The 23,450-nt window shown below is 47.7% G+C and overlaps 1 protein-coding gene and 1 non-coding gene across 2 annotated transcripts; both read right to left on the bottom strand.

Annotated features, from left to right (window-relative positions):
* Positions 1–1,868: 1,868 nt before the first annotated feature.
* TCN1 (transcobalamin 1) lies at positions 1,869–20,442 on the bottom strand. Its single transcript, XM_039911403.1, has 9 exons — positions 20,303–20,442; positions 13,769–13,948; positions 12,767–12,910; positions 11,204–11,356; positions 8,819–8,979; positions 6,735–6,921; positions 3,811–3,997; positions 3,429–3,547; positions 1,869–2,194 (listed from the first exon to the last, which is right to left on the bottom strand). Exons 1-9 carry the CDS (start codon positions 20,379–20,381, stop codon positions 2,133–2,135), a joined length of 1,272 nt encoding a protein of 423 aa, XP_039767337.1. The 5' UTR covers positions 20,382–20,442; the 3' UTR covers positions 1,869–2,132.
* MIR1402 (microRNA mir-1402) lies at positions 20,300–20,427 on the bottom strand. The gene has a single exon (NR_034870.1). It is a non-coding gene; the product is annotated as a microRNA mir-1402 (primary transcript).
* Positions 20,443–23,450: the final 3,008 nt, after the last annotated feature.

Raw genomic sequence — 23,450 nt, 5'->3', positions numbered from 1 at the left:
TTGGCCGATGCTGCCAACCGGGCTGGAATGCTGGCCTACATCTGGAAGGAGCTAGTGGAGGAACAAGATCAGTCAAATTCACGGGGGAATTCAGGGCTGAGGTCAGGGTTTTATTTTACCTTATTTATTTATATTATTTTCTGTCTCCCCCTCTGTAAGCTTGTTGCGGGCAGGGAATGCGTCTACTTATTGTTCTTTTGCACTCTCCCAACTGCTTAGTACAGTGCTCTGCACACAGTAAGCACTCGATAAATACGATTGATTGACTGACCAATGGGCTACCATTGGTGCCGGGCTGCTGGCAGAGTTTCCGTACTGGCTGTTGCCGGGATTTTACCCCAGCCAGGAGCACTGACCAGAGAAGGCAGTGACCCTCACACTTTTCTTTTCCTCACTTCGGGCTGCAGGACCTTTCTGTGCAGGGAGAGCGATTGTGTCTCTAAATTCTTACTTCCTTTGTTCGTATGTGTCTAGGCCTGCATTCTTGAGTGTGTGGACCTTTGAGAGGGTTTGGTTTAGCTAAGGAGCTGATAAGAGGAAGCAGAAGGAAGGAAGGTGACCCAGCAGAATAATGGTAATAATAATTATGGGATTTGTTAAGTGCTTACTATGTGCCAGGCACTGTACTAAGTGCTGGAGTGGATACAAGCAAATCGGCTTGTCCCTCATGGGGCTCACAGTTTTAATCTCCATTTTGCAGATGAAGCGACGGAGGCACAGAGAAACGAAGTGACACTGTACTAAGTGCTGGAGTGGATACAAGCAAATGGGCTTGTCCCTCGTGAGGCTCACAGTTTTAATCTCTATTTCGCAGATGAAGCGACTGAGGCACAGAGAAATGAAGTGACTTGCCCAAGGCCACACAGCAGACTAGTGGTGGAGCCAGGATTAGAACCTATGACCTTCTGATTCCCAGGCCGGGGCTCTATCCGCTACGCCATGCTGCTTATCCAAAGGGGGACTTGGAGGAATGGGAGCAGCATGGCCTAGTGGAAAGAGCACGGGCCTGGGACCGGGAGGATCTGGGTTCTAATCCTGGCTCTACCGCTTGTCTGCTATGTGACCTTGGGTAAGTCACTTCAGTTCTCCAAGCCTCAGTTTCCTCATCTGTAAAATGGGAATCCTCTATCTGTTCTCTCTCCTACTTAGATTGTGATCCTCACGTGGGCCAGGGACTCTGTCCAACCTGATTATCTCGTATCTACCCCAGTGCTTAGAGCAGTGCTTGGCCCAAAGTAAGTGCTTAATAAATATAATAATAATAACGATAACGATAACGATAACAGTAATGGTCTCTGGTGCTCTGGTGCTTTTGGGCTTGGTCTCTTTCTTGGTGACTTGTGGAATATTTCCCGTCCCTTCTGGGTCAAGAAGAACCCCGAGTCTCAGGTGTCAGCTGGGGAGGGAGGATCCCCAATACCTCTGGGTCCTCTAGATGGTATTCATTCAATTGTATTTATTGAGCGCTTTCTGTGTGCAGAGCACTGGTTTGGTCCCTTCACCTCTTGTTTTATTCTTTGGCTAACTGTGTTGGGCTGCTGGGGAGGAGTTTGGGCAGCGTGGCCTAGTGGATAGAGCCCGGGCCTGAGAGTCAGGAGCACTTGGGTTCTCATCTCGGCTCCACCATTTGTCTACTATATGAACTTGGCCAGTCACTTCACTTCTCCGTGCCTCAATCCCCTCATCTGTGAAGTGGGGTTTATCACTTTGAGCCCCATGTGGGACATGGACTGTGTCTGACCTGATTAACTTGTATCTACCCCAGTGCTTAATACAGAGTCTGGCTCGTAGTAAGTGCTTAATAAATACCATAAAAAAGGGGGAAAGGGTGGGTTTTGGGGTGACAGGGAACACTGTTGACGGAGGAAGGCTTTTGGCAACACTTTTAATTTGACACATCCAGCTCAGAAATGCAAGGTGGTTGTATCCGATCCTGCTCTACCCGTAGCTCTTTATTGTAAAGGCCCAGAGAGGAAACGGGCTCCCGTATTTCACTACTACGGTTGAGATGGAGAAGAGGGGAGAAAGGCCCATTGGTCTTCAAGGAGGCTCTGAAAGTGTTATATGAGATGGGTATTTCCAGCCGAAAGAGGCCTGGGCTCGGGCTCCTTGTCGTCTTTCCTCCCAAGACTTCAGTAGTTGGTGAATTTGACTTCCAGGATCTCTCCGTCAGAGACCACGTAGTTCCCGGCACCTGGAAGAAGAAGGAAAAAGGATGAAGACTCATCTCCTCCAACCCGACTCAACTCCTACCCGCTGTTTTGATTCAGATAGTCCTAGAGTGTCCGGCCCCTAGAGGTTTTCAGTCCTCTACCGGTCTCGGCTATCGAAGGGAGAGTCAAGCAGAGACCTACCCATTCCATTCCTTGCTTGGGCAGTGGCTGGTGAGTGGAAGGCAAAACTCACCCATGCTGGGCAGCAGCGGCATGGGAGAGAGTCGAGGGTGGAGACTCAAGTGGACTGCACGGAACCGCTTCCATATTTTTACCAAGATAACTCGATGGATACACTACCAGAACGCTCGCAGATGGAGGTGGGACATACTGGGAGCGATGTGTCGCTATGGGTAAGAGATGACTCAGTGGCATAAGACAAGAGTGTCCAGAGCCAGGGGAGCATGTGAGTGTGTGTGTACATCTTTGCGTGCGCAGCTGTTTGTCCTTTGCTTTAGAAGAAGATGTTGACGTTCACCTACGAGTATGTGTGTGGCTGAGAAGGTCACTGTGGGATCCACAGCCCTGAAAACATCAGTCACACAAAAACGTTGTCCCTTGTTGTGTTTAATATTTGCAAGGGCCTGGGGGTTGTCTTTCTTATGAAGGGGTTTGATGTGGGGGGGCTTCAGGGTTGGTTTCAGGCTCCGGTGGGCTCACAGCTGTGGAAGGCAGAGAATCCCCCAGAATAAAGAGCTCTCGCTTCTCATCTTCCTTAGAGCACAGCCAGCTCTTCCTGAGCTTCAACTCCCGTTTCCCCCATACTCCGTGGGTGCCTCCTCCAGCACGTGTGCGTATGTACACTCGGGCATGTGCCCCCATTTGTACCTGGCACAGAAGCCAGGCAACCTCCTGACACTCCCCATAAGATGATCAGTTCCAGGTCTCCCGTGACAGTCTCCGACTGGTTTCCTCTACTATCCCGACATCACAGGTCCCCACTGACCTCTCCTGGCTACCTCACCTGAGGCTAAAAATGAGAAAGATGGAGAAATCAGGCTGGGAAAGCCAAGGCTGAGGCTAGCAGTGACCTCAGTCACTAATTTGGTGGCCAGAAGACCTGACAATAAGGTCACCAGATGAAGGAGAGATTCTCTCCCCGACAAGTGCCCATGTTTTCCTGTTCCATCCATGCTTTGTGGCTGTACTTCTCATCCTTTCCCTGCAGACACAGCACGGAGGCCCAGGGCTCTGCCTCCTGTCTTCCCCCCTTACCTTGGCTCAGAGGTTCGTCTCCACTCAGAAGCTGCCAGTAGGTTCTCTGGTTATTGTCTGCTTTTAGACCCCGCACCGAGGTGATGTATGGGCCCCAGTCACTGGGTTTCTGGGTGAAGCTGTAGAGATAGTAGAGATGGGGAGGGAGATTTCAAGGTAACCGTTTAAAATGGTATCTGTTCAGCACTTACCATGTGCCAGATACTGTACTAAGCCTTGGGGTAGATACAAGCTAAGCGGGTTGGACTCAGTCCATGTTCCACATGGAACTCACAGTCTTAATCCCCGTATTACAGATGAGGTAACTGAGGCCCAGAGAAGCAAAGAATTTGGCCCCAATCCCCTTAACCCTGGTTCTTGGGACGTGCCCAGACAGACGTACCCAAACCGAGTCTGGTCCTGGTCCCGGGCTGCCTCCATCACCTTCAAGAAGACAGAGCCCTGAGGTACCGAGACGACGATGGAGTCGGCGAAGGTGTTACTAATGCCATCCGTGACCTTGTAGGTGACCGTGATGGTGGACGGGTTGGTGGGAGCGGTGGGCGAGGGGGAAGAAAGGGTCAGATTATCTGCGGTAGACAAGGACGAAGAGATTACAGCGTGAGGGGGACTCTACCTTCCTTTGATTTGGGTCAAGCCTACCGGTCTGGTGACTGTAGCGGAGGTAGAGGGAGGTGCCATGCAGCTAATCTGACTTTCTGGACGGAGATCCCCGTGTTTGGACAATTCCCCCGAGGATGATTGGGGCGGCTCTACAGAGCAATTCATTGCGGAGGGAGTTGCAGGTTAGTCAGCCGTGGCCCTGTCATGCTCTGGAAAGTGAACAGCTTCTCCCTTGAGATCAAGGGAGAAGCAGCGTGTGGATAGAGCATGGGCCTGGGAGTCAGAAGGCCCTGGGTTCTAATCCGTCACCTGTCAGCTGTGTGACCTTGGATAAGTCACTTCACTTCTCTGAAGTGAATTATTTTGTTAATGAATTGTACATCGCCTCGATTCTATTTAGTTGCCATTGTTTTTACTGGATGTTCTTCCCCTCGCCTCTATTTATTGCCATTGTTCTCGTCTGTCCGTCTCCCCCGATAAGACCGTAAGCCCGTCAAAGGGCAGGGACTGTCTCTATCTGTCGCCGACTTGTTCATTCCAAGCGCTTAGTACAGTGCTCTGCACATAGTAAGCGCTCAATAAATACTATTGAATGAATGAATGAATTCTCTGTGCTTCAGTTCCCTCATCTGTAAAATGGGGAAAAAGAGTGTGAGCCCCATGTGGGAAAGGGACTGTGTCCGACCTGATTAACTTGTATCTACTCCAGCGCTTAGAACAGTGCTTGGCACATACTAAGCGCTTAACAAGTACCACTATTATCATTATTATTAATGATAAAGAGAGAAGACCATCAGATAGATCCCAGTTGGTTGTCAGCTCAAATTAAGGTTTTAGTTTTAGGCCTACCCTTCCAAGATCACATAGAGAACACTCGGCATTAAGAATAAGATGACATGGGGAAATAGCGTGGTCTGGGATCGATAGGAACAGGGTTCTCATCCCGGCTCCGTCACTTGTTTGCTGTGTGGCCTGGGGCGAATCACTTAACTTTTCTGTGCCTCAGTTATCTCATCTATAAAATGGTGATTAAGACTTTGAGACCCATGTGGGACATGGACTGTGTCCCACCTGATTATCCTGTATCTACCCCAGAGCTTAGAACAATGACTGGTACATAGTAAGTGCTACTAGAAATTAGAAAAAAATTTAGAATAAAAAGAAAGTTGAATCCCGCAAGCTTTGTGGGATCGACTTGTGGATACTTTTAAATGAAAACTCCGACTACTAAAAAAATTGGCCGAATTATCACAGGCGACCACTTTGAAGCATATTTCGTATGACTCTAGAACCACTTAATGATCTCATCCAGAGAGTCAGAGCATGGTACAGTCTGAAGAATTCTGACTTAATACAGTGGAAACAGGAAGTCATATTCTCTATAGCGACTAGTTCTTCGTAGAGCCTACAGCGTATGAAGTCAGTAATATTTGTCTCACCTTCGCTTAAGGGAGGTAGAAACCTGTGTGTGGGGAGAGAAAAAACCCTTCTCTCGTCCAACCTTGACTTTCCCCATGGTCACCGGACAAAGCGGAGAACTGATCAACCGATCAATCATATTTATTATGATTACTACTCTGTGCAGAGCACTATACTAAGAGCTTGGGAGAATATGATGTAACAATCTAACAGACATTTCCTGCCCACAATGAGCTTACAGTCTAGAGAACACAATATAACAGAGTTACGTTGTCACGTTTGACGTTTGTGGTGCTAGTAGCGTGGCTCAGTGGAAAGAGCACGGGCTTGGAAGTCAGAGGTCATGGGTTCGAGTCCCGGCTCTGCCACTTATCAGCTGTGTGACTGTGAGCAAGTCACTTCGCTTCTCTGTGCCTCAGTGACCTCATCTGTAAAATGGGGATTAAGACTGTGAGCCCCACGTGGGACAACCTGATTACCCTGTATCTACTCCAGGGCTTAGAACAGTGCTCTGCACATAGTAAGCGCTTAACAGATACTAACATTAATATTAGACACCACTTGCCTCCTGGTCTCCCGTTCCTTATGAAGCTACAAAGCTTCTGCTCAAGAAGTTCACTATGGACAGGGAATGTGTTCACCGAATATGTTGTATTGTACTCTTGCAAATGTTTAGTACAGTTCTCTACACGGTAGCGTCAATAAATACCAGTGATGACGAAGAGCCGATCCTTTCTTGCTAGCGCACTATCCTTGACTAAGGGTACCATGAAGCTAGTCTGACTTTAGGGACAGAGAGCGCTCAACGGGCAGATGGGCCTACCAAGTAGATCCTCCCTGGGGGAGCAAGTCAGAGGAGGGGGGCTAGAGGGACCCCTGCTAGACCAATGTTTTCATTGGAGGAATCCAAAAAAAACAAAAACTGCCCGGAAGCCCTTCGTTATTGAGGGAGTTGTGGTTTAGTAAACCGCACCCCTGTCCTGTACTAGGCTGAAACTCTCCTCAGAACGGGCCCCGGGAGGGTGTGTGGACGTTACCTTTTCTTCTCCCTCTTCTCGCTTCAAGGCTGTAGTGTTAGCGTTAAAGCTCGGTAAATAACCTGGACTAGAAACTCGGAACTGTTCCCTCGTGTTATTCTGTAGAACTAAGTCAGAGACTTTAGGGCCCTGGAGATTTCTGCTTAAACAGTTCTGAGAAGCCCCTTCACCTCCTCTCCAACTGATGCGCTTGGGGGCGCGGGCCCAGGAAGGAAAAATGGGAACGGTCTGGTTAAGGGGTCCATACCTGGATCCGAGTCGCAGCATCCTCTGGTCACATCCAGATAGGTCTTGCCCTCCAGAGCTGGGATGAGCTGGGCTGCAGCCGTGGGCTGTTTGAATGTTCCCAAGGGAATCTCCTTCAGCATCCTCCTCAGGGATAGGTTACAGTCCCAGTCTTTATTCTCATAATAGTCTCCACTTACAGACAGGGCCTGGCGGGGAACCCAAAAGAGTCCATGAATCTCCCATCGGAGAACCTGGATCAATCAGTCGATCGATCGGTGATATTTCCTGAGAGCCTACTGTTTGCTGAGAACTGTACTAAGCACTGGGAGAGTACACTATAACACGAGCTGGTAGATATGTTCCCTGTCCTCAAAGAATTTCTCCATCTCCCCTTGAACGTATGATGATGACGATGATATTGGTTAAGTGCTTACTATGGCAGGCACTGAACTAAGCGCTGGGGTGGAATCGAGTTGGACACAGTTCCTGTCCCATGCGGGGCTCACAGTCTCAATCCCCATTTTACAGATTTTACATCATCCTCAGGTTCAACATTCATTCATTCATTCATTCAATCGTATTTATTGAGCCCTTACTGTGTGCAGAACACTGTACTAGGTACAATACAACAAGAAACAGTGACAGTCCCTGCCCACAGTGAGCTCACAGCCAGGGGCCCCAAGAGAATCTGAAAGCTCTAGTGGAAAGAGCACGGGGCTGGGAGTCAGACGACGTGGGTTCTCATTCTGGCTCTGCCACTCATCTGCCGTGAGACCTTGGGTGAGTCACTTAGAATTCAACTAGGGGTCCCTGATGAATAGCGGCTGTCCTTCAGCTCCACAAAGGAGATTTTACAGTTCTCAGATCCTTCTCAGGACCCTGCTCCAGAGGGGAGCATCCTGTCAGAGAAAACTTATGGCTATTCAATAATAATTATGGTCTGTTAAGCACTTACTATGTGCTAGGCACGGAACTAAGCACTGGGATAGATACAGGCAAATCAGGTTGGACACAGTCCCTGTCCCACGTGAGGCTCACAGTCTCAAGTCCCCATTTTACACATGAGGTAACTTGAGGCACAGAGAAGTGAAGTGACTTGCCCAAGGTCACACAGCAGATATGTGGTAGGGTGGGGATTAGAACCCATGACCTTCTGACTCCCAGGCCCATGATCCATCCACTACGTATGCTGCTCCTCACTACGCCATGATACTCCATCCCTGGCTGGAAAAAAGGCCAAGGAAAATGATCATCATCATCGTAATATTTGTCAAGAGCTCACTAGGTACCAAGCACTGTACTGAACACTGGCAGAGATACAAATTAATCGAGTTCCACATGGGGCTCACAGTCCAAGCGGGAGGGAGAACAGGTTGTTGAATCCCCATTTTTGCAGATGAGGGAGCGGAGGCAGAGAGAAGTGACTTGCCCAAGGTCTTAGAGTTAACAGCTTGTTATGGGCAGAGAACGTTTCTGCTAATTCTGTGGTACTCTCCCAAGGGCTTAATAATGTTGGTATCTGTTAAGCGCTTACTATGTGCCGAGCACTGTTCTAAGCACTGGGGTAGATACGGGGTCAAAGTATAGTGCTCTGCACATAGCAAGCACTCAGTAAATATCACTGATTGATCGATTAATTAATAGAGAATTGAACCCAGGTCCTCTGACTCTCAGTTCTCAGCTCTTTCCACTAAGTCATGCTGCTTCTCTTAAGCCCTTGCTATGTGTAAAGCACTGAGATACATACAAGGTAACCAGGTCTTTTGACCCGCGGTCTAACTGGAAGGGAGAATGGGTGTTTAATCCGCATTTTATAGATGAGGAAACCGAGGCCCAGAGCGGAGTGACTTGCTCAAGGTCACAGAGCGAGCAAACGGCGGAGTCAGGATGAGAATTTATGTCCTCCGACTCTCAGGCCCGTGATCCTTCCATTAGGCCGTGAGGAGGACGATATGGGAATAAGGATGGATTTTGAAAAGCAAATAAGCGGAAAGAGGATAAGGAAAAACGAGAGAAGGAAAGGAGATGGGGGCAGAAGAGGGATGGTATTCTCCCCAGTTGCGGCTTCCCCTTTCGGACCACCTCGCTCTCTCCTAATCTCACCTGCATAGCCAATCCGGTGCTGTAGAGGTTCCCAATGATGCCACTTCTGTCTTCCGATTCCAGGATCTTCTCGGTCAGCTGCCGGATGTTTTTCTCAATCTTCTCATCCTTGTTAATCCTCTGCACACAGATCTGAGCCAGGACTGCCACGGCCCCAGTGTCTGCCGAGAGACCCACCGATTAGTGGGAGCTTTGGGAGGGGAAGGACTGGAGAATTCAGGAATCCTCCCTTGGTCCACGGTCCGCTCATGCTGGACCTTAGAAGGCCGCGGTCAAGCTGGGGCCGACTTGGATTTGCAGCAGTTCCCAGCAGGCTCTGCAGCGGTGGCCGCGTCGGGCACGTGTTCAAGAACCGCTCACGCACCGAAGACCTTCCAAGCCCTTGAAGCTCCTTGCAGACTTAATGTACAACCAATTTCTACTGCTCCTGTGTGGACCTGTTCCCATCTAGAGAATAGGGGAGCCACGTGGCCTAGTAGAAAGAGCACTGGCCTGAGAGTCAGAGGACCTGGCTTCTCATCCCGGCTCCGCCACTCCTCTGCTGTGAGACCTTGGGCGAGTCACTTAGTTTCTCCGTACCTCAGTCCCCTCATCTGCAAAATGGGGACTCGATACCCGGTCTCCCTCTTCCTCAGACTGTGAGCCCCAGGTGGGACCTGATGATCTTCAGCGTGGCTCAGGGGGAAGAGCCCGGGCTTGGGAGTCCGAGGTCATGGGTTCGAATCCTGCCTCTGCCACTTGTCAGCTGTGTGACTCTGGGCAAGTCATTTAACTTCGCTGTGCCTCAGCGACCTCATCTGTAAAATGGGGATGAAGACTGTGAGCCCCACGTGGGACAACCTGATGACCCTGTATGTGCTCCAGTGCTTAGAACAGTGCTCTGCGCATAGTAAGCGCTTAACAACATTATCTTGTATCTACCTCAGCTCCTAAGACAGTGCTTGGCAGATAGGAGGTGCGTAACCAATATTATTATTATATTGTTGTTGTTAAAGGGGACCAGGGATCCGTCAAGTCTGGCTGGAGCATCTGAAGATTGAGCCGAGGTCCAGGATTTAGGATTTATCACTTAATCAGTCCGTGGTAATTATTGAGCGCTTACTGTATGTGGAACACTGGACTAAGTGCTTGGGAAAGTACAATATAGTAGAGTTAATGATAATAATAATGACGGTATCTGTTAAGCACTCGCTACGTGCCAAGCACTGTTCTAAGCGCTGGAGTAGATACAGGGTAATCGGGTTGTCCCACGTGGGGCTCGCAGTCTTAATCCCCATTTTACAGATTAGGCAACTGAGGCACGGAGAGGTTAAGTGGCTTGCCCAAGGTCACACAGCAGACAAGCGGCGGAGTCGGGATTAGAACCCACGTCCTCTGACTCTCAAGCCCGTGCTCTTGCCGCTAAGCTACGCTGCTTGGTAGACTCGATCCCTCCCCTCGAGGAGTTTACAGTCTACAGGGGGAAAAGGACATTAAAATAAATTATGAATAGGAGAAAGAGAATATAAGAATATTTAGACAAGTCCTGTGGGGTTAGGGTGAATATCAAAGTGATTAAGGGGTACAAAGGCATAGTCGACTCACAGGGGAGGGTGGATAAGGGAAATGAGGCCTTCCACTTTTCCACTTCCACTGGAAAAATCCCTCCTTCAATCCCTGACAAACACAGTTTCCCTCCTGAATGACTCAAAAGTGTTGGGCCGTGGGGATGGAGATGGGTGGACATCTGAGTTCTCTTCCTAATTCTTTTTTCATGGTATTTGTTAAGTGCTTACTATTGCCAGGCACTACATTAAGCCCCGGGGTTGATACGAGATAATCAGGTCGGACAGAGTCCATGAGGCTCACAGTCTTAATCGCCTTTTTACAGATGAGGTAACTGAGTCCTAGAGAAATGAAGTGACATGCCCCAGGGCTCGCAGCAGACGAGTGGCAGAGCTAGGATTAGAACTCAGGTCCTCTGGATCCCAGGTCCTTGCTCTTTCCATTAGGTCACTCTGCTTTTCACATTGATTCCACCTTTTCTTTTCTATTTGTGGTTTTTCAATCAGCCCTTTTTGCATATGAGGAGTTTATTCCTGTCCCCTCCCCTCTATCCTGGGATGTTGTGAAAACCAAGAATTGCGCTTTGAGTTTCCTTTTTTTTTTTAAAAATGGTATTTGTTAAGCACTTACTATGTGTCAAGCACTGTTCTAAGCACTAGGGTAGATTCAAGTTAGGCTGAATACAGTCCCCGTCCCACATGGGGCTCACAGTCTACTTAGGAGGGAGAACGGGAAAAAGGTGGAGAGAGTGAATGATTATTCTAATTCTTTCCTCTAGCCCACATAGTCCCACTCCACGTCCATTCCAGGGGCCACTCCACCTGCAAAGAAGATACTTACCCACAGAGAACTGGCTGCCGAAAGTGTACTTTTCCCACCCGGGAGAGAAGAGGTTCGCGATCTTGGAGGGTGAATAATCTCCCTTCAGGAGGCAGAGGGCCATGACATCCAAGCTGAGCTGGAAAAAGTTAGTCAGGGGATTGCCTGTTTTCTCTGATGAAAAAACAAAGAGGAAATGCTTTAGCCATGAAATTAAACAACAATAATAATGATGACAGTGGTATTTGTTAAATGCTTATTATGTGTCAAGCACTGTATTATAAATGGCATTCGTTAAGTGCTTACTATGTGCCAGGCACTGAGGTAGCTATGAGGAAATCGGATTGGACACAGTTCCTCTCCCATAATAATAACGTTGGTATTTGTTAAGCGCTTACTATGTGCACAGCACTGTTCTAAGCGCTGGGGTAGACAAAGGGAAATCAGGTTGTCCCACGTGGAGCTCACAGTCTTAATCCCCATTTTACAGATGAGGGAACTGAGGCACAGAGAAGTTAAGTGACTTGCCCAAAGTCACCCAGCTGACAAGTGGCAGAGCCGGGATTCGAACCCATGATCTCTGACTCCAAAGCCCGTGCTCTTTCCACTGAGCCACGCTGCTTCTCTGTGAGGCTTCCTATGTGAGGCTCACAGTGTTAATCCCCCTTTTACAGATGAGGAAACTGAGGCTCAGAGAAGCGAAGTGACTGCCCAAAGTCACACAGTAGACAAGTGGTAGACCCAGGATTAGAACCCAGGTCCTTCTGATTCCCAGGCCCCTGCTCTATCCGCTAGGCCACGCTGCTTCTCTATTCACTGGCAAAGTGCAAGATAGTCAGGTCCCACCTGGGACTTACAGTCTAAGCAGAAGGGAGAACAGGTATAGAATCCCCATTGTGCAGATGAGAAAACTTAAGAACAGAGAAGTTAAGTGACTTACTAAAGTCACACAGCAGTCAAATGGCAGAGCGGGGATTAGAACCCAGGTCCTTCGGACTATAGGCCACGCGGCTTTATTTATTGAGGTCTATCCTTAAAGGGAGGTGGGAAGGGTGAGAGGCAGGGAATTTATTGAGCTCCTACTGGGATGTGTGGTATTAAGAAGTTGGGAAAAATATAGCATCATGAAATGAAGCTGTCTGCTTCCTGCCCACAGTACCTTACCTTCTAATGGGAAGACTAACCTCAAAATGTTTGTAAAAAGGGTGAGGGTGAGAGTCAAAAAGTAGATGAAGTAAAGGAGTAGGGGAGAGGTGACTTGGGGCAAGTCACTTCACTTCTATGTGCCTCAGTTATCACATCTGTAAAATAAGGATGGAGACGCTGAGCCCCACATGGGAAAGGGACTGAGTCCAACTTTATTTGCTTCTATCCACCCCAGCACTTAGCACAGTGGCCGGCACTTAGTGAGAGCTTAACAAATACCATCATCATCATCATCGAATGAATAAAAAAGAGAAGGAGAGACGGGGTTGAGGGAGGGAGGGAAGATATTTTGGGGGGAGAGAGCGAGAGTTAGGGAGAAAAGAGCGTCTTAGGTGGGGTAGAAATGGGGTCCGGGACCTCCAGGCCTTTGACTCTTACTTATGTTAGCCAGTTCCTCTTGGAACTTCTTTTCCAAGAGATTAATCAGGTTAGAGCCAGATGAGAAGACCACCCTGGGCTCTTGGCAGGCGGCTTTTAGAGCCAGGACATGCAGGGCCAGTTTTCCGGAGGTCATTGACGTCCCTGGAAGAAATCAATAGTCAGGCTAGAGACTACAGTTAGATCTCGGTTGTGTAATGTCACTCTGTCTCTAACCCCCTTTGTTCATCGCTGCCTCACTGTTTTCTCTCCTTACCTTAGTCACTTTCATTATGCACCCCTTCTTTCTCTCTCTGTCTCTCTGTGCCTCTTTTTCTGGGAGTGCCTCTCTCTCTCTCTGTCTTCGAACCTCTCTGCCTCTGTTTCTCTCTATTTCTCTTTTTTTGTCCCTCTCTGCCTCTGTTTCTCTGGTTCTGTGTTTCCCTCCTCTTTCTCTCTGTATCTCACCCCTCCTTTCTCTGTCTCTCTTTCTCTGTGTCTCTGTCTTACTCTCTCCGCTCCTCCTTTCCTCCACCTGAAGGTTAATTCTTTGCTTCGCCCAGAGTTTTTTTGTGTGTTCTAATATATTAAATGTTAAACTATTAAGCAGTAGTAATGGGCTCTGATCATAAAAGCAGAGGCCTCTTTGGCATTCCGCCTTCGAAATCATGGAAAGGAACTAAACATTTGGGCAGATATTAGTGCTAAAATAAGAATTGGAATTTGAAATTATTGTGGCAATTGTTCTAAGATAGCATCAAGGGGGAAAATGTCCGCTAGAGGAACTCCGGACCGAACTGGTGCCCAGTGGAAAAAAATCATCCCTGCATCTTGGTTTTGAAGAACGGGAACCATACATCCAAATAAGTACAGCCAGTTTTACGCTCCATTACTACGACGATTATTCTATTACAGGGCCCCCGTCTAGATGGGCTGTGGTGGCCATATTTTTTTGGAAGAGGCTGAGAAACCACATCCTCTGATTGGATGTTTGGATTTGGGTGGGCATCGTGAGTTCCTTACCATTGTCTTTGGCATTTTCTACGAGCTGGGCCAGCAGGGTCTTCTCTGTGGTGCGGCTGTGGTCCCGAGCCAGTCTCAGAGCCAACAGGACGTTGGGATTAGGGATTGCGCTGCCGTCGTTAGACTGGATCATTGTGTTCAGCAGAGAGGTCACCAGGGGACGTTGCTCCTCATTGACGGCTGAAAGAGAGATGGCAAAGTCCAAGGGATCCAAAGTCTTTTTTATCTATTCTTTTTTAAACACAAACTGGGCATAGATTTGGGGGCAGTTATCCAGACACACACCCCGGATGAGCCGCCGGTCATTCAGTCACATTTCCTGAACGCTTACTGCGTGCAGAGCACTATACTAAGCGCTTGGGAGAGTAGAATACAACAGAACCATTCCCAGCCCACAGTGAGCTTACAGTCTAGAGAGACAGACATTGATAGAAATAAATAAATTACAGGTATGTATATAAGTGCTGAAGGGCTGGGAGGGGGGATGAGTAAAGGGAGCGAATCAGGGCGAGGTAGGAGGGAATTGAAGAAAAGGAAAAGAGGACTTAGTCAGGGAGGCCTCTTGGAGGACTTCGATTAGGCTTTGAAAGCAGGGAGAGTAATTGTTTGTTGGGTATGAGGAGGGAGGACGCTCCAAATCAGAAGCGGGACGCGGGCGAGAGGTCGACGGCGACATAGGCGAGATCGAGGCACAGTGAGAAGTTTAGCATCAGGGGACCGAAGTGTGCTGGCTGAACTGTGAGAGTACGAGTAGTGAGGTGAGGTAGGAGGCGGCAGAGTGATTGAGTGCTTTAAAGCCAAGGGCGAGGAGTTCTGTTGGATGCGAAGATGGTTGGGCAACCAACTGGAAGTTCTTGAGGAGTGGGAAAACATAGCCTGTACATTTTCATAGAAAAATGATCGGGCAGCAGAGTGAAGTATGGACTGAAGTGGGGAGAGACAAGAGGCTACATCAGTGCCTCTAAACCAGCCGGGTGCCAGGAACATGGAAGCCATCACACCGGTGGTCGTTGAAGCGCTGTGGGGGCCTGAAGCACATGACGTCAAAGTCAGGTGATTTGATTCTCCGCTTTAGGAGGATGGGTCACCTTTCTGAGGGGCTTTGTTGTGGTCACCCAAGACCTACATGTATGCGGCCACTGATGAAGAGTAAAAGTTAATAATGATAATAATAATATTGGTATTTGTTAAGCGCTTACTATGTGCAGAGCCCTGTTCTAAGCGCTGAGGTAGATTCAGGGTAACCAGGTTGTCCCACGTGAGGCTTACAGTCTTCATCCCCATTTTACAGATGAGGGAACTGAGGCACAGAGAAGTTAAGCGGCTTGCCCAGGGTCCACAGCGGACAAATGGCAGAGCCGGAATTCAAACCCATGACCTCTGACTCCCAGGTCCGGGCTCTTTCCACTGAGCCACGCTGCTTCTCTAAAAGTTGTGGTAGTACTAGCGGCAGCAGGTGTTACGTGCCCACTTGGTGCCATGGCCTACACCAAGGTGCTGGGGAAGTGCAGAATGACAAAGTGCCACTTCTGCTGCCTGCAGGGAGTTTACACTTGAACTGAGTTGAATCTCCTATTCTAGGCCTGGAAGGGCCAGTTTGGGCAGCCCGTTACCGCTCTTATCTTGCCTCTATCTGCTTCCGCCTGCTGCCCTCCCAGGATGGGTTCCGATGGGCACTGGGAGACAGTGGAGTAGGGTCATGGGAATGGAGGCTAGGAACCGGTTAATCTCCCTCCATCCTGCTCCTACCCTCTTCTTCCCTTTCCCCCCTTTTTTAATGGTATTTGTTGAGGACTTCCCATGTGCCAGGCACTGTGCTAAGTGCAGGAGTAGAGACAAGCTAATTCATGTCTCACATGGGGCTCGCAGTCCTAATCCCTATTTCTCAGATGAGGAAACCGAGGCACGGAGAAGTGAAATGCTTGCCCAAGGTCACACAACAGACAAGTGGTGGAGGGGAATTAAAACCCAGGTCCTTCTGATTCCCAGGTCTGTGCTCTATCCTCAAGGCCACCCTGCTTTTCTTTCTCTTTCCCTTTCTTCTCTTTTTTCACCCTCCTCCTTTTCTCCTCTCTCTTCCGCCTCCTTCATTGCCATCTCTGATCCCTTCACTTTTGGCTCTGGCTCCTTTTTTAGGTTCCACCCCTATCTCACTTTAGGGAACCACCTCTCTAGTCCCCGTGTTCCCAGGAAACTGTACATTTTTCTTCGGTCATCCACTTAAGAAGAGGAAGAGCCTCTGCCTTCTCCAGTTTAGCCGATGACTCCACCCAGACATGTGCGAGAAATGGGAGTGAAAAAGCGTATCACTCGTTTCCTGGCAGAGGGGTGGCTTCTTCCTAACCTTCGCCCCTGAGAGTTTACTATTTTGGTCCTGTCTATTGCCCAGTTCCAATCAGTCAAATTTTTTGAGCACTTACTGCGTGCAGAGCTCTGTACTAAATGCTCGGGAAAGTGTAACAAGAGTTGGTAGACATGTTCCTTGCCAACTTGGCTTGAGGATCAGCCCAGGCCTCTTCCTCTGTCATTTCCTTGAGAGGACCGGTGAATACCCAGATGTTCCCCACCACATCCATGAGAAGGAAGGAGCATAAAGGAACCGCATAGCTGTGGCCTTGACCTTCCTGGTTCCGGGCACAATGAGCCGATTGTGATGTCTCCGCCCAGCTAGGAAATGTCAAGGTCAGGAACTTAATTGGAACAGAAATGTCCTGATCACAGGTCCGACCAGATTCTCTAGGTTTACCTCAAAATGGAACTCCTCTAGCTGTTTTTTTTTTTTTAAAATGGTATTTGAGGGAAGCCGGATCGGTTAAAGACCAACGGGGAGAAAAGATTGGAGGAAGAAATATAAACGACCTTCGTTATGCTGATGATAGTTCCAGAAGGGGAAGAAGATTTGAAAGGCTTATTATTAAAAGTTAAGGAGCAGAGCAAAAAGATGGGCCTGATTTTGAATGTTAAGAAAACAAAGATAATGACAACTGGAAGCTTTAACATGCTTATGGCGGATGGAGAGAAGATTGAAATAATTGACGGTTTTTCTCTCCTGGGATTACTAATCAATAATAAAGGAACTAGTAGTCAAGAAATATGCCAAAGATTAATGTTAGGAAGATTTGCTCTGAAGAGCTTGGAAAAAATCATGAAACACGTAACAATTGCCACAAAAAAACAAATTGTCAGTTCCATGGTGTTTCCAGTGACAGTGTATGGATATGAAAGCTGGACAGTGAAAAAACAGGATAGAAAGAGCATCGATTCTTTTGAAATGTGGTGTGGGAGAAGGCTTTTGCGAATACCATGGACTGCCCGAAAAACAAACAGATGGGTTTTGGAGCAAACTAAACCAGTTGTGGTCTTCGGAAGGCCAAATGACTCGACTCAGATTAGCATATTTCGGACACATCACCAGGAGGACTAATTCTCTGGAGAAGACACTAATGCTAGGAGAAGTCCAGGGAAAACATGCAAGAGGCAGACCAGCAGCTAGATGGATAGAAACCTAACAACGATAACAGAAGAACCATTAGCAAGGTTACAAATGATGGCAGAAGATAGGGTGTTCTGGAGAAAATATATCCACAGAGTTACTATGAATTGGAAATGACTAGATGGCATTTGATAATAATAATTGATAATTTGTTAAGTGCTTACTATACCCCAGGCACTGTTCTAAGCACTGGAGTAGATGCCAATTAATCAGATTGGACAGAAGCCATGTCCCACAGGGGCCTCCCAGGCTTCATCCCTGTTTTACAGATGAGGTCACTGAGGCACAGAGAAGTGAAGTAATAATAATAATAATAATAATAATAATAATGGTGGTATTTGTTAAGCATTTACTCTGTGTCAGATACTACTGTACTAAACGCTAGGATGAATATGAGCAAGGCGAGTTGGACACAATCCTTGTCCCACATAAGGCCCCCAATCTTAATTCCCATTTTACAGATGAGGTAACTGAGGCCCAGAGAGGCCAAGTGACTTGCCCAAGGCCACGCAGCAGACAAGTGGCAGAGCAGGCATTAGAACCCGAGTCCTTTCCTTCCCACTGCTACCCCTCAGATGGGATGCCCTCTCCTGAGGAATGTGCATATCCATAATTCATTTATTTATATTAATATTTATCTCCCCCTCTAGATTGTAAGTTCACTGTGGGAAGGGAACGTGCTCTCAACTCTGTTATATGGTACTCTCCCAGGCATTTAGTACAGTGCCCTGTATACAGTAAGTCTTCAATAAATACAATAAAAAAGGGTTAGGGGAGGTGTGAACTCTGTGTGGGATGGGTTTCATCCCATCTGATTATCTTGTATCTACCACAATACTTGGCATGTAAATACTATCATTTTTTTATTTAAAGATGAATCCCCTAACAGTGATATTTAGATAAGCAGCATGTCCTAGTGGAAGGAACCTACACTGGGGGTCTAATCCTAGCTCTTCCATTTTGCCAGATGCGTGACATTGGGCAGGTCGCTTAACTTTACTGTGCCTCAGTTTCCTCGTGTAAAAATGGGGACAAGATACCTATTCTCCTTTCCCCTTAAATTGGGAGGGTGTCTGATCTACTTGTATCACATCTACCCCCATACTTAGTATAGGGCTTTGTACGTGATTTCTTAAAAAAAACTTATTATTATTTTTTAAAAATATAAGGGTGTTGTTCAGCCTGCATGACAATGGGAAAATGGTGAACTATCACATCTTCATAGACAAAGTACGGAAGAGAGTCACTGTCAATCCTAGGTGCTGATTGTTCATTTGGAGCACTGGGGCGAAAGGGGTGGCAGGGATTGTGTGGGGGAATAAGGCTTGGGAGGAGAACAAACAGTTAATAGCTGAGATACAATTGAATAAATGAAAGATAGCCACCATTTTGGGTTATTAACCATGATGAGAAATGTTGAAGCCACGGTCCGGTGGCCTACTGGAAAGAGCACTGACCTAAGAGTCAGAGGACCTAGGTTCTAATCCCGGCACCGCACCTTGTTTGCTTTGTGACTTTGGGCTTAACTTGAATTGCTTAACTTCTTTGTGCTTCAGTTTCCTCATCTGTAAAATGGGGATTAAATACCTGTTCTCCCTCCTACTTAAGCTTCTTGTGGGCCGGAAAAGTGTCGGGTTGTACTCTTCGAAGTGCACAGGACAGTGCTCTGCACAAGGAAAGTACTTAATAAATATGATTGACTGACTGATTACTTAGTCTGTGAGACCCATGTGGGAGAGGGGCTGTATCCGGCTTGATGATCTTGCAGCTAAACCCAGTACTTAGTTCATGGCTTGGCACATAGTAAGCGCCTAACAAATATATTGATAATAATAATAAGAGGCTGGGAGTCTTTGTCCAAAAGCTGAGGGGGCCATTCCCCCCACTGCCACTGTGGAGGGGAAACCTGTGTCGTCAGTGACCAGGACTCTCGGAGATGGAAATAGTCTTGCAGTCTTGGAACTGAAGGACAACTCAACTTTCTTTGGGTATGAAGATGCTGAGCGGGTGGAGGTAGACGGATGTTTCCAAGCACGTGGAAGCGGCGAGGCCTAGCGGAAAGACCGTGGCCCTGGGGGTTAGAGGATCAGGGTCCTAATCCCAGCTCTGCCACTTGTCTGCTGTGTGACCCTGGGCAAGTCAGGGTGGGCTATGGAAAGAGGCCGGGCCTGGTAGTCAGAAGGACCTGGGTTCTAAACCCGCCTCTGCCACTTGTCTGCTATGTGCTCTTGGGCAAATCACTTAACTTCTCTGTGCCTACATTACCTCAACTGTAAAAATGGGATTAAGACTGAGGTCTAAGCGGGACAGAGACTGCGTCCAACCCTATTATCTTGTCTCTAACCCAGTGCTTAGAACAATGCCCGACACATAGTAAGTGCTTAACAAATGCTACAGTTATTATTATTATTCTCTGTGCTTCCGTTTCCTCATCTGTAAAACGGGGATTAAGACTGTCAGCCCCATGTGGGACAGGGACTGTGTCCAACTCGTTTAGCTTATATCTACTCCAGTGCTTAGAATAGTGCCTGGCACATAGTAAGCGCTTAACAAATACCACGATTATAATCACGATAATAAGCGCTTACTGTGTGCCAAGCACTGTTCTAAGCGCTGGGGGGATAGACGGTGATCAGGTTGTCCCACGTGGGGCTCACAGTCTTAATCCCCATTTTACAGATGAGGTCACTGAGGCACAGAGAAGTTAACAGACTTGCCCAAAGTCACACAGCTGACAAACGGCGGATCCGGGATTCGAACCCATGACCTCTGACTCCCATGCCCGGGCTCTTTCCACTGAACCACGCTTGATTATTCCCCGTGCCTCCGTTTCCTGATCTGGAAAATGGGGATTAAAACCGTGAGCCCTGTGTAGGACAGGGATGGGGTCCAACCTGTCTTCTATCTATCTCAGCGCTTCGTACAGTGCCTGTCACATTGTAGGCACTTGACAAATACCTCAGTTGTTTCTATGATTATTACATCACTCTCACGGTCAGCTTACCCCTGTTTCCTGCAATTCTGGAGTGGAGAATACTCACCACAGGTCTCGCAGAGCTGCCCAGGGCTGAGGCAAAGCAGCAGGAGCCCTATCAGGGCCAGCTGATGGAGTCTTCCCATCACTCTGCGGGCAGCCACAGTTCCACCTTCTCCGCTCCTGTCTGTACTAGGACACAGAAGCTCCTCCCTGGTATTTATCGTGAGGCGAGGGGTGTGCTGCCAGGACTCCTCCCCGAGATTTCTTCACTCTTTTGCTTCTCTTCTGTGACCAGGAAACGCTGAGCGATGCCAGGAAATGTGACCGGGCCCTGGTCTTCTCAGGGAGGTGGTGAAAGGATGAGATTCAGCCCCGTGCGCTACCGGCCTCCTCCCTCTGGCACCACTGACGAACCCTCGGGGCAGCAATTACTTGCCCGACGGTGAGAGGTCCGAGGCCTGCGCAGCCTCTTTCTGGTTCAGTTTTCTCTTTTTTTCATTCACGTAACTCAGTCCCGGGTGGGTGGTTGGGAGTGATGAGGGATGACTTGTCCTTGGAGAGTCAGCTGGGGCTAAAATTCAATCCTAAAAACTGGACCTCTTTCTTTCATCAGGTCCACTGTTCTCCTGGTTCTACACAGTTCATCCAGCCCCTCTTTTTTATGGTATTTGTTAAGTGCTTATAATCAGTCATTGGTATCTATTGAGCACTTACTAGATTCAGAATAATAACAATAACTGTGGTATCTGTTAAGTGCTTACCATGTTCCTGGCACTGTAGTAAGTGCTGGGGTGGATACAAGCAAATCAGGTTGACACAGTGTCCCACGTGGGGAACCCAGTCTCAATCCCCATTTTACAGATGAGGCAACTGAGGCCCAGAGAAATGAAGTGACTTGCCCAAGATCGCACAGCAGACAAGGGGAAGAGATGGGATTAGAACCCATGAACCAAACCCTGTCCTCTCCCTGACTTCCCCATCACCGGAGACGGCACCACCATCTTCACAGCATAGCTAAAATCCACCCTTTTCTCTCCATCCAGACGTCTACCATGTTAATACAATCATTCATACTATCCCGCCTAGATTACTACATCAGCCTCCTTGCTGATCTGCCAACCTCCTGCCTTTCCCCACTCCAGTCCACACTTCAGCCTGCTACCCAGATCATCTTTGCACGGAAATGTTCAGGACATGTCACCCCGCTTCTCAAAAATCTCCAGTGGTTGCCTATCCACCTCGGTATCGATCAAAAACTCCTCGCAACTGGCTTTAAAGAATTCCATCCCCTTGCCGCCTCCTACCTCTCCTCACTAGTCTCCTACTACAATCTAGTCTGCACACTTTGCTCTTCTGATGCTAACCTTCTCACTGTGGCTGGATCTCACCTGTCTCACTGCTGACCCCGGCCACCAGAGTCCTGCCTCTGGCCTGGAATGCCCTCCCTCCTCAAATCTGCCAGACAGTTACTCCCTCCCAACCTTCAAAACTTTATTGAAGGCACATCTCCTCCAAGAGGCCTTTCCAGACTAAGCCCCACTTTTCTTCATCTCCCACTCCCTTCTGCCTCGCCCTGACTTGCTCCCTTTGCTCTTCTCGCCCCATTCCCTGCGCTTATATATATATATATATGTAGATGTCATTTTATTTATTTGTACTGATGTCTATTTATTTGTATTGCTGCCTGTCCCCTTCCTCTAGACTGTGAGTTCGTTGTGCGTAGGGACTGTCACTGTTTACTGTTGTAGTGTACTTTCCCAAGCGCTTAATACAGTGCTCAGCATACAGTAAGCTCTTAATAAATACGATTGAATAGATACAAGTCAATGAATGAATGGCCTTCTGACTTCTAGGCCCATGCTCTACCTGCTACACCATGCTGCTTTGTATTCAGAGCTTGGGAAAGTGCAATATAACAGAATTAGCAGACATATTCCCTGCTCATAACGAGCTTATAGGGACCATACTAAGCACTGGGGTAGATGCAAACTAATCTCGTTGGACACAGTCCCTGTCCCACGTGGGTCTCGGGGGCTTAATCCCCATTATACAAGTGAGGTAACAAGCACAGAGAAGTTTAGTGGCTTGCTCAAGGTTACACAACCGACAAGTGGTGGAGCCCAAATAAAAATCCATGTCCTTCTGACTCCCAGGCCTGTGCTCTATCCAGTAGGCCACACTGTCCTGCATCTTTTTTTCCTTCTCCCCATCACAGCCTAAAGTAGTTTTTGAGGGTTACTTAGTGGAAAGAGCATGGGCTTGGGGGACAGAGGACGTGGGTTCTAATCCCGGCTCCAGTGTGACCTTGGGCAAGCTGTTTAACTTCTCTGTGCCTCAGTTACCTCATCTGTAAAATGAGGATTAAAATTGCGAGCCCCATGTGGGGCAGCCCTATTACCTTGTATCTACCCCAGCATTTAGAACAGTGCTCGGCATCTAGTAAGTGCTTAACAAATGCCATAATAATAATAATAATAATGATAATAATGTAGTGGACCCCTTTTTAAGCACCTGGAGGTCACACAATAGACATGATTACTTTCTTCAGTAATTAAGGTCCCATCTCCTCCAAGAGGCCTTCCCTGAGGAAACCCTCTTTTCTCCTGCTCCCTCTCCTTTCTGCGTCATCTATGCATGTGGATCTGTGACCTTTGGATATTTGATATTTGCCCCACCCCAGCCCCCCAGCACCTATGTACATATCTTTATATTTTATATGATAAATTACTTATTTATTCATATTTAACGTCTAGATTCCTCTCTAGACTGTAAGCTCATTATGGGCAGGGAATATGTCTACGGCTTCTGATGTATTGTTTTCTACCAAGCTCTTCACGAACTAAGTGCTCAATAAATACCACTGATTGATTGATTGACTGATTGACTGATTGATCTTCAGTAGCTCATACTCTAACAGGAGAGACAAGGAGACATACTTTTGGGTTTTTGTAACTGGTGTATAAATACATTCCCGGTACAGCAAGCTCTATGGAGAAATAAAGAGTTGAAGCTTCAGTCACTCAATTAATTGGTCTCATTTTATTGAGCGCTTACTATATGCACAGAATTGAACTAAGTGCTTGGAAGTGTATAGTATAACAGAGTTGGTAAGCATGATTCCTGCCAATAAAGAGCTTACAGGAAAATCTGACCATGTGCAGTAATGGAGGCAAAAGGTTTATGAATATTTGTGATATTTGTTAAGCTCTTTC

Source organism: Ornithorhynchus anatinus, chromosome 3, assembly GCF_004115215.2.
Source record: "Ornithorhynchus anatinus isolate Pmale09 chromosome 3, mOrnAna1.pri.v4, whole genome shotgun sequence".
In the NCBI taxonomy this organism is placed as follows: Eukaryota; Metazoa; Chordata; class Mammalia; order Monotremata; family Ornithorhynchidae; genus Ornithorhynchus; species Ornithorhynchus anatinus.
This window is presented reverse-complemented; position numbering and strand designations above follow the sequence as displayed.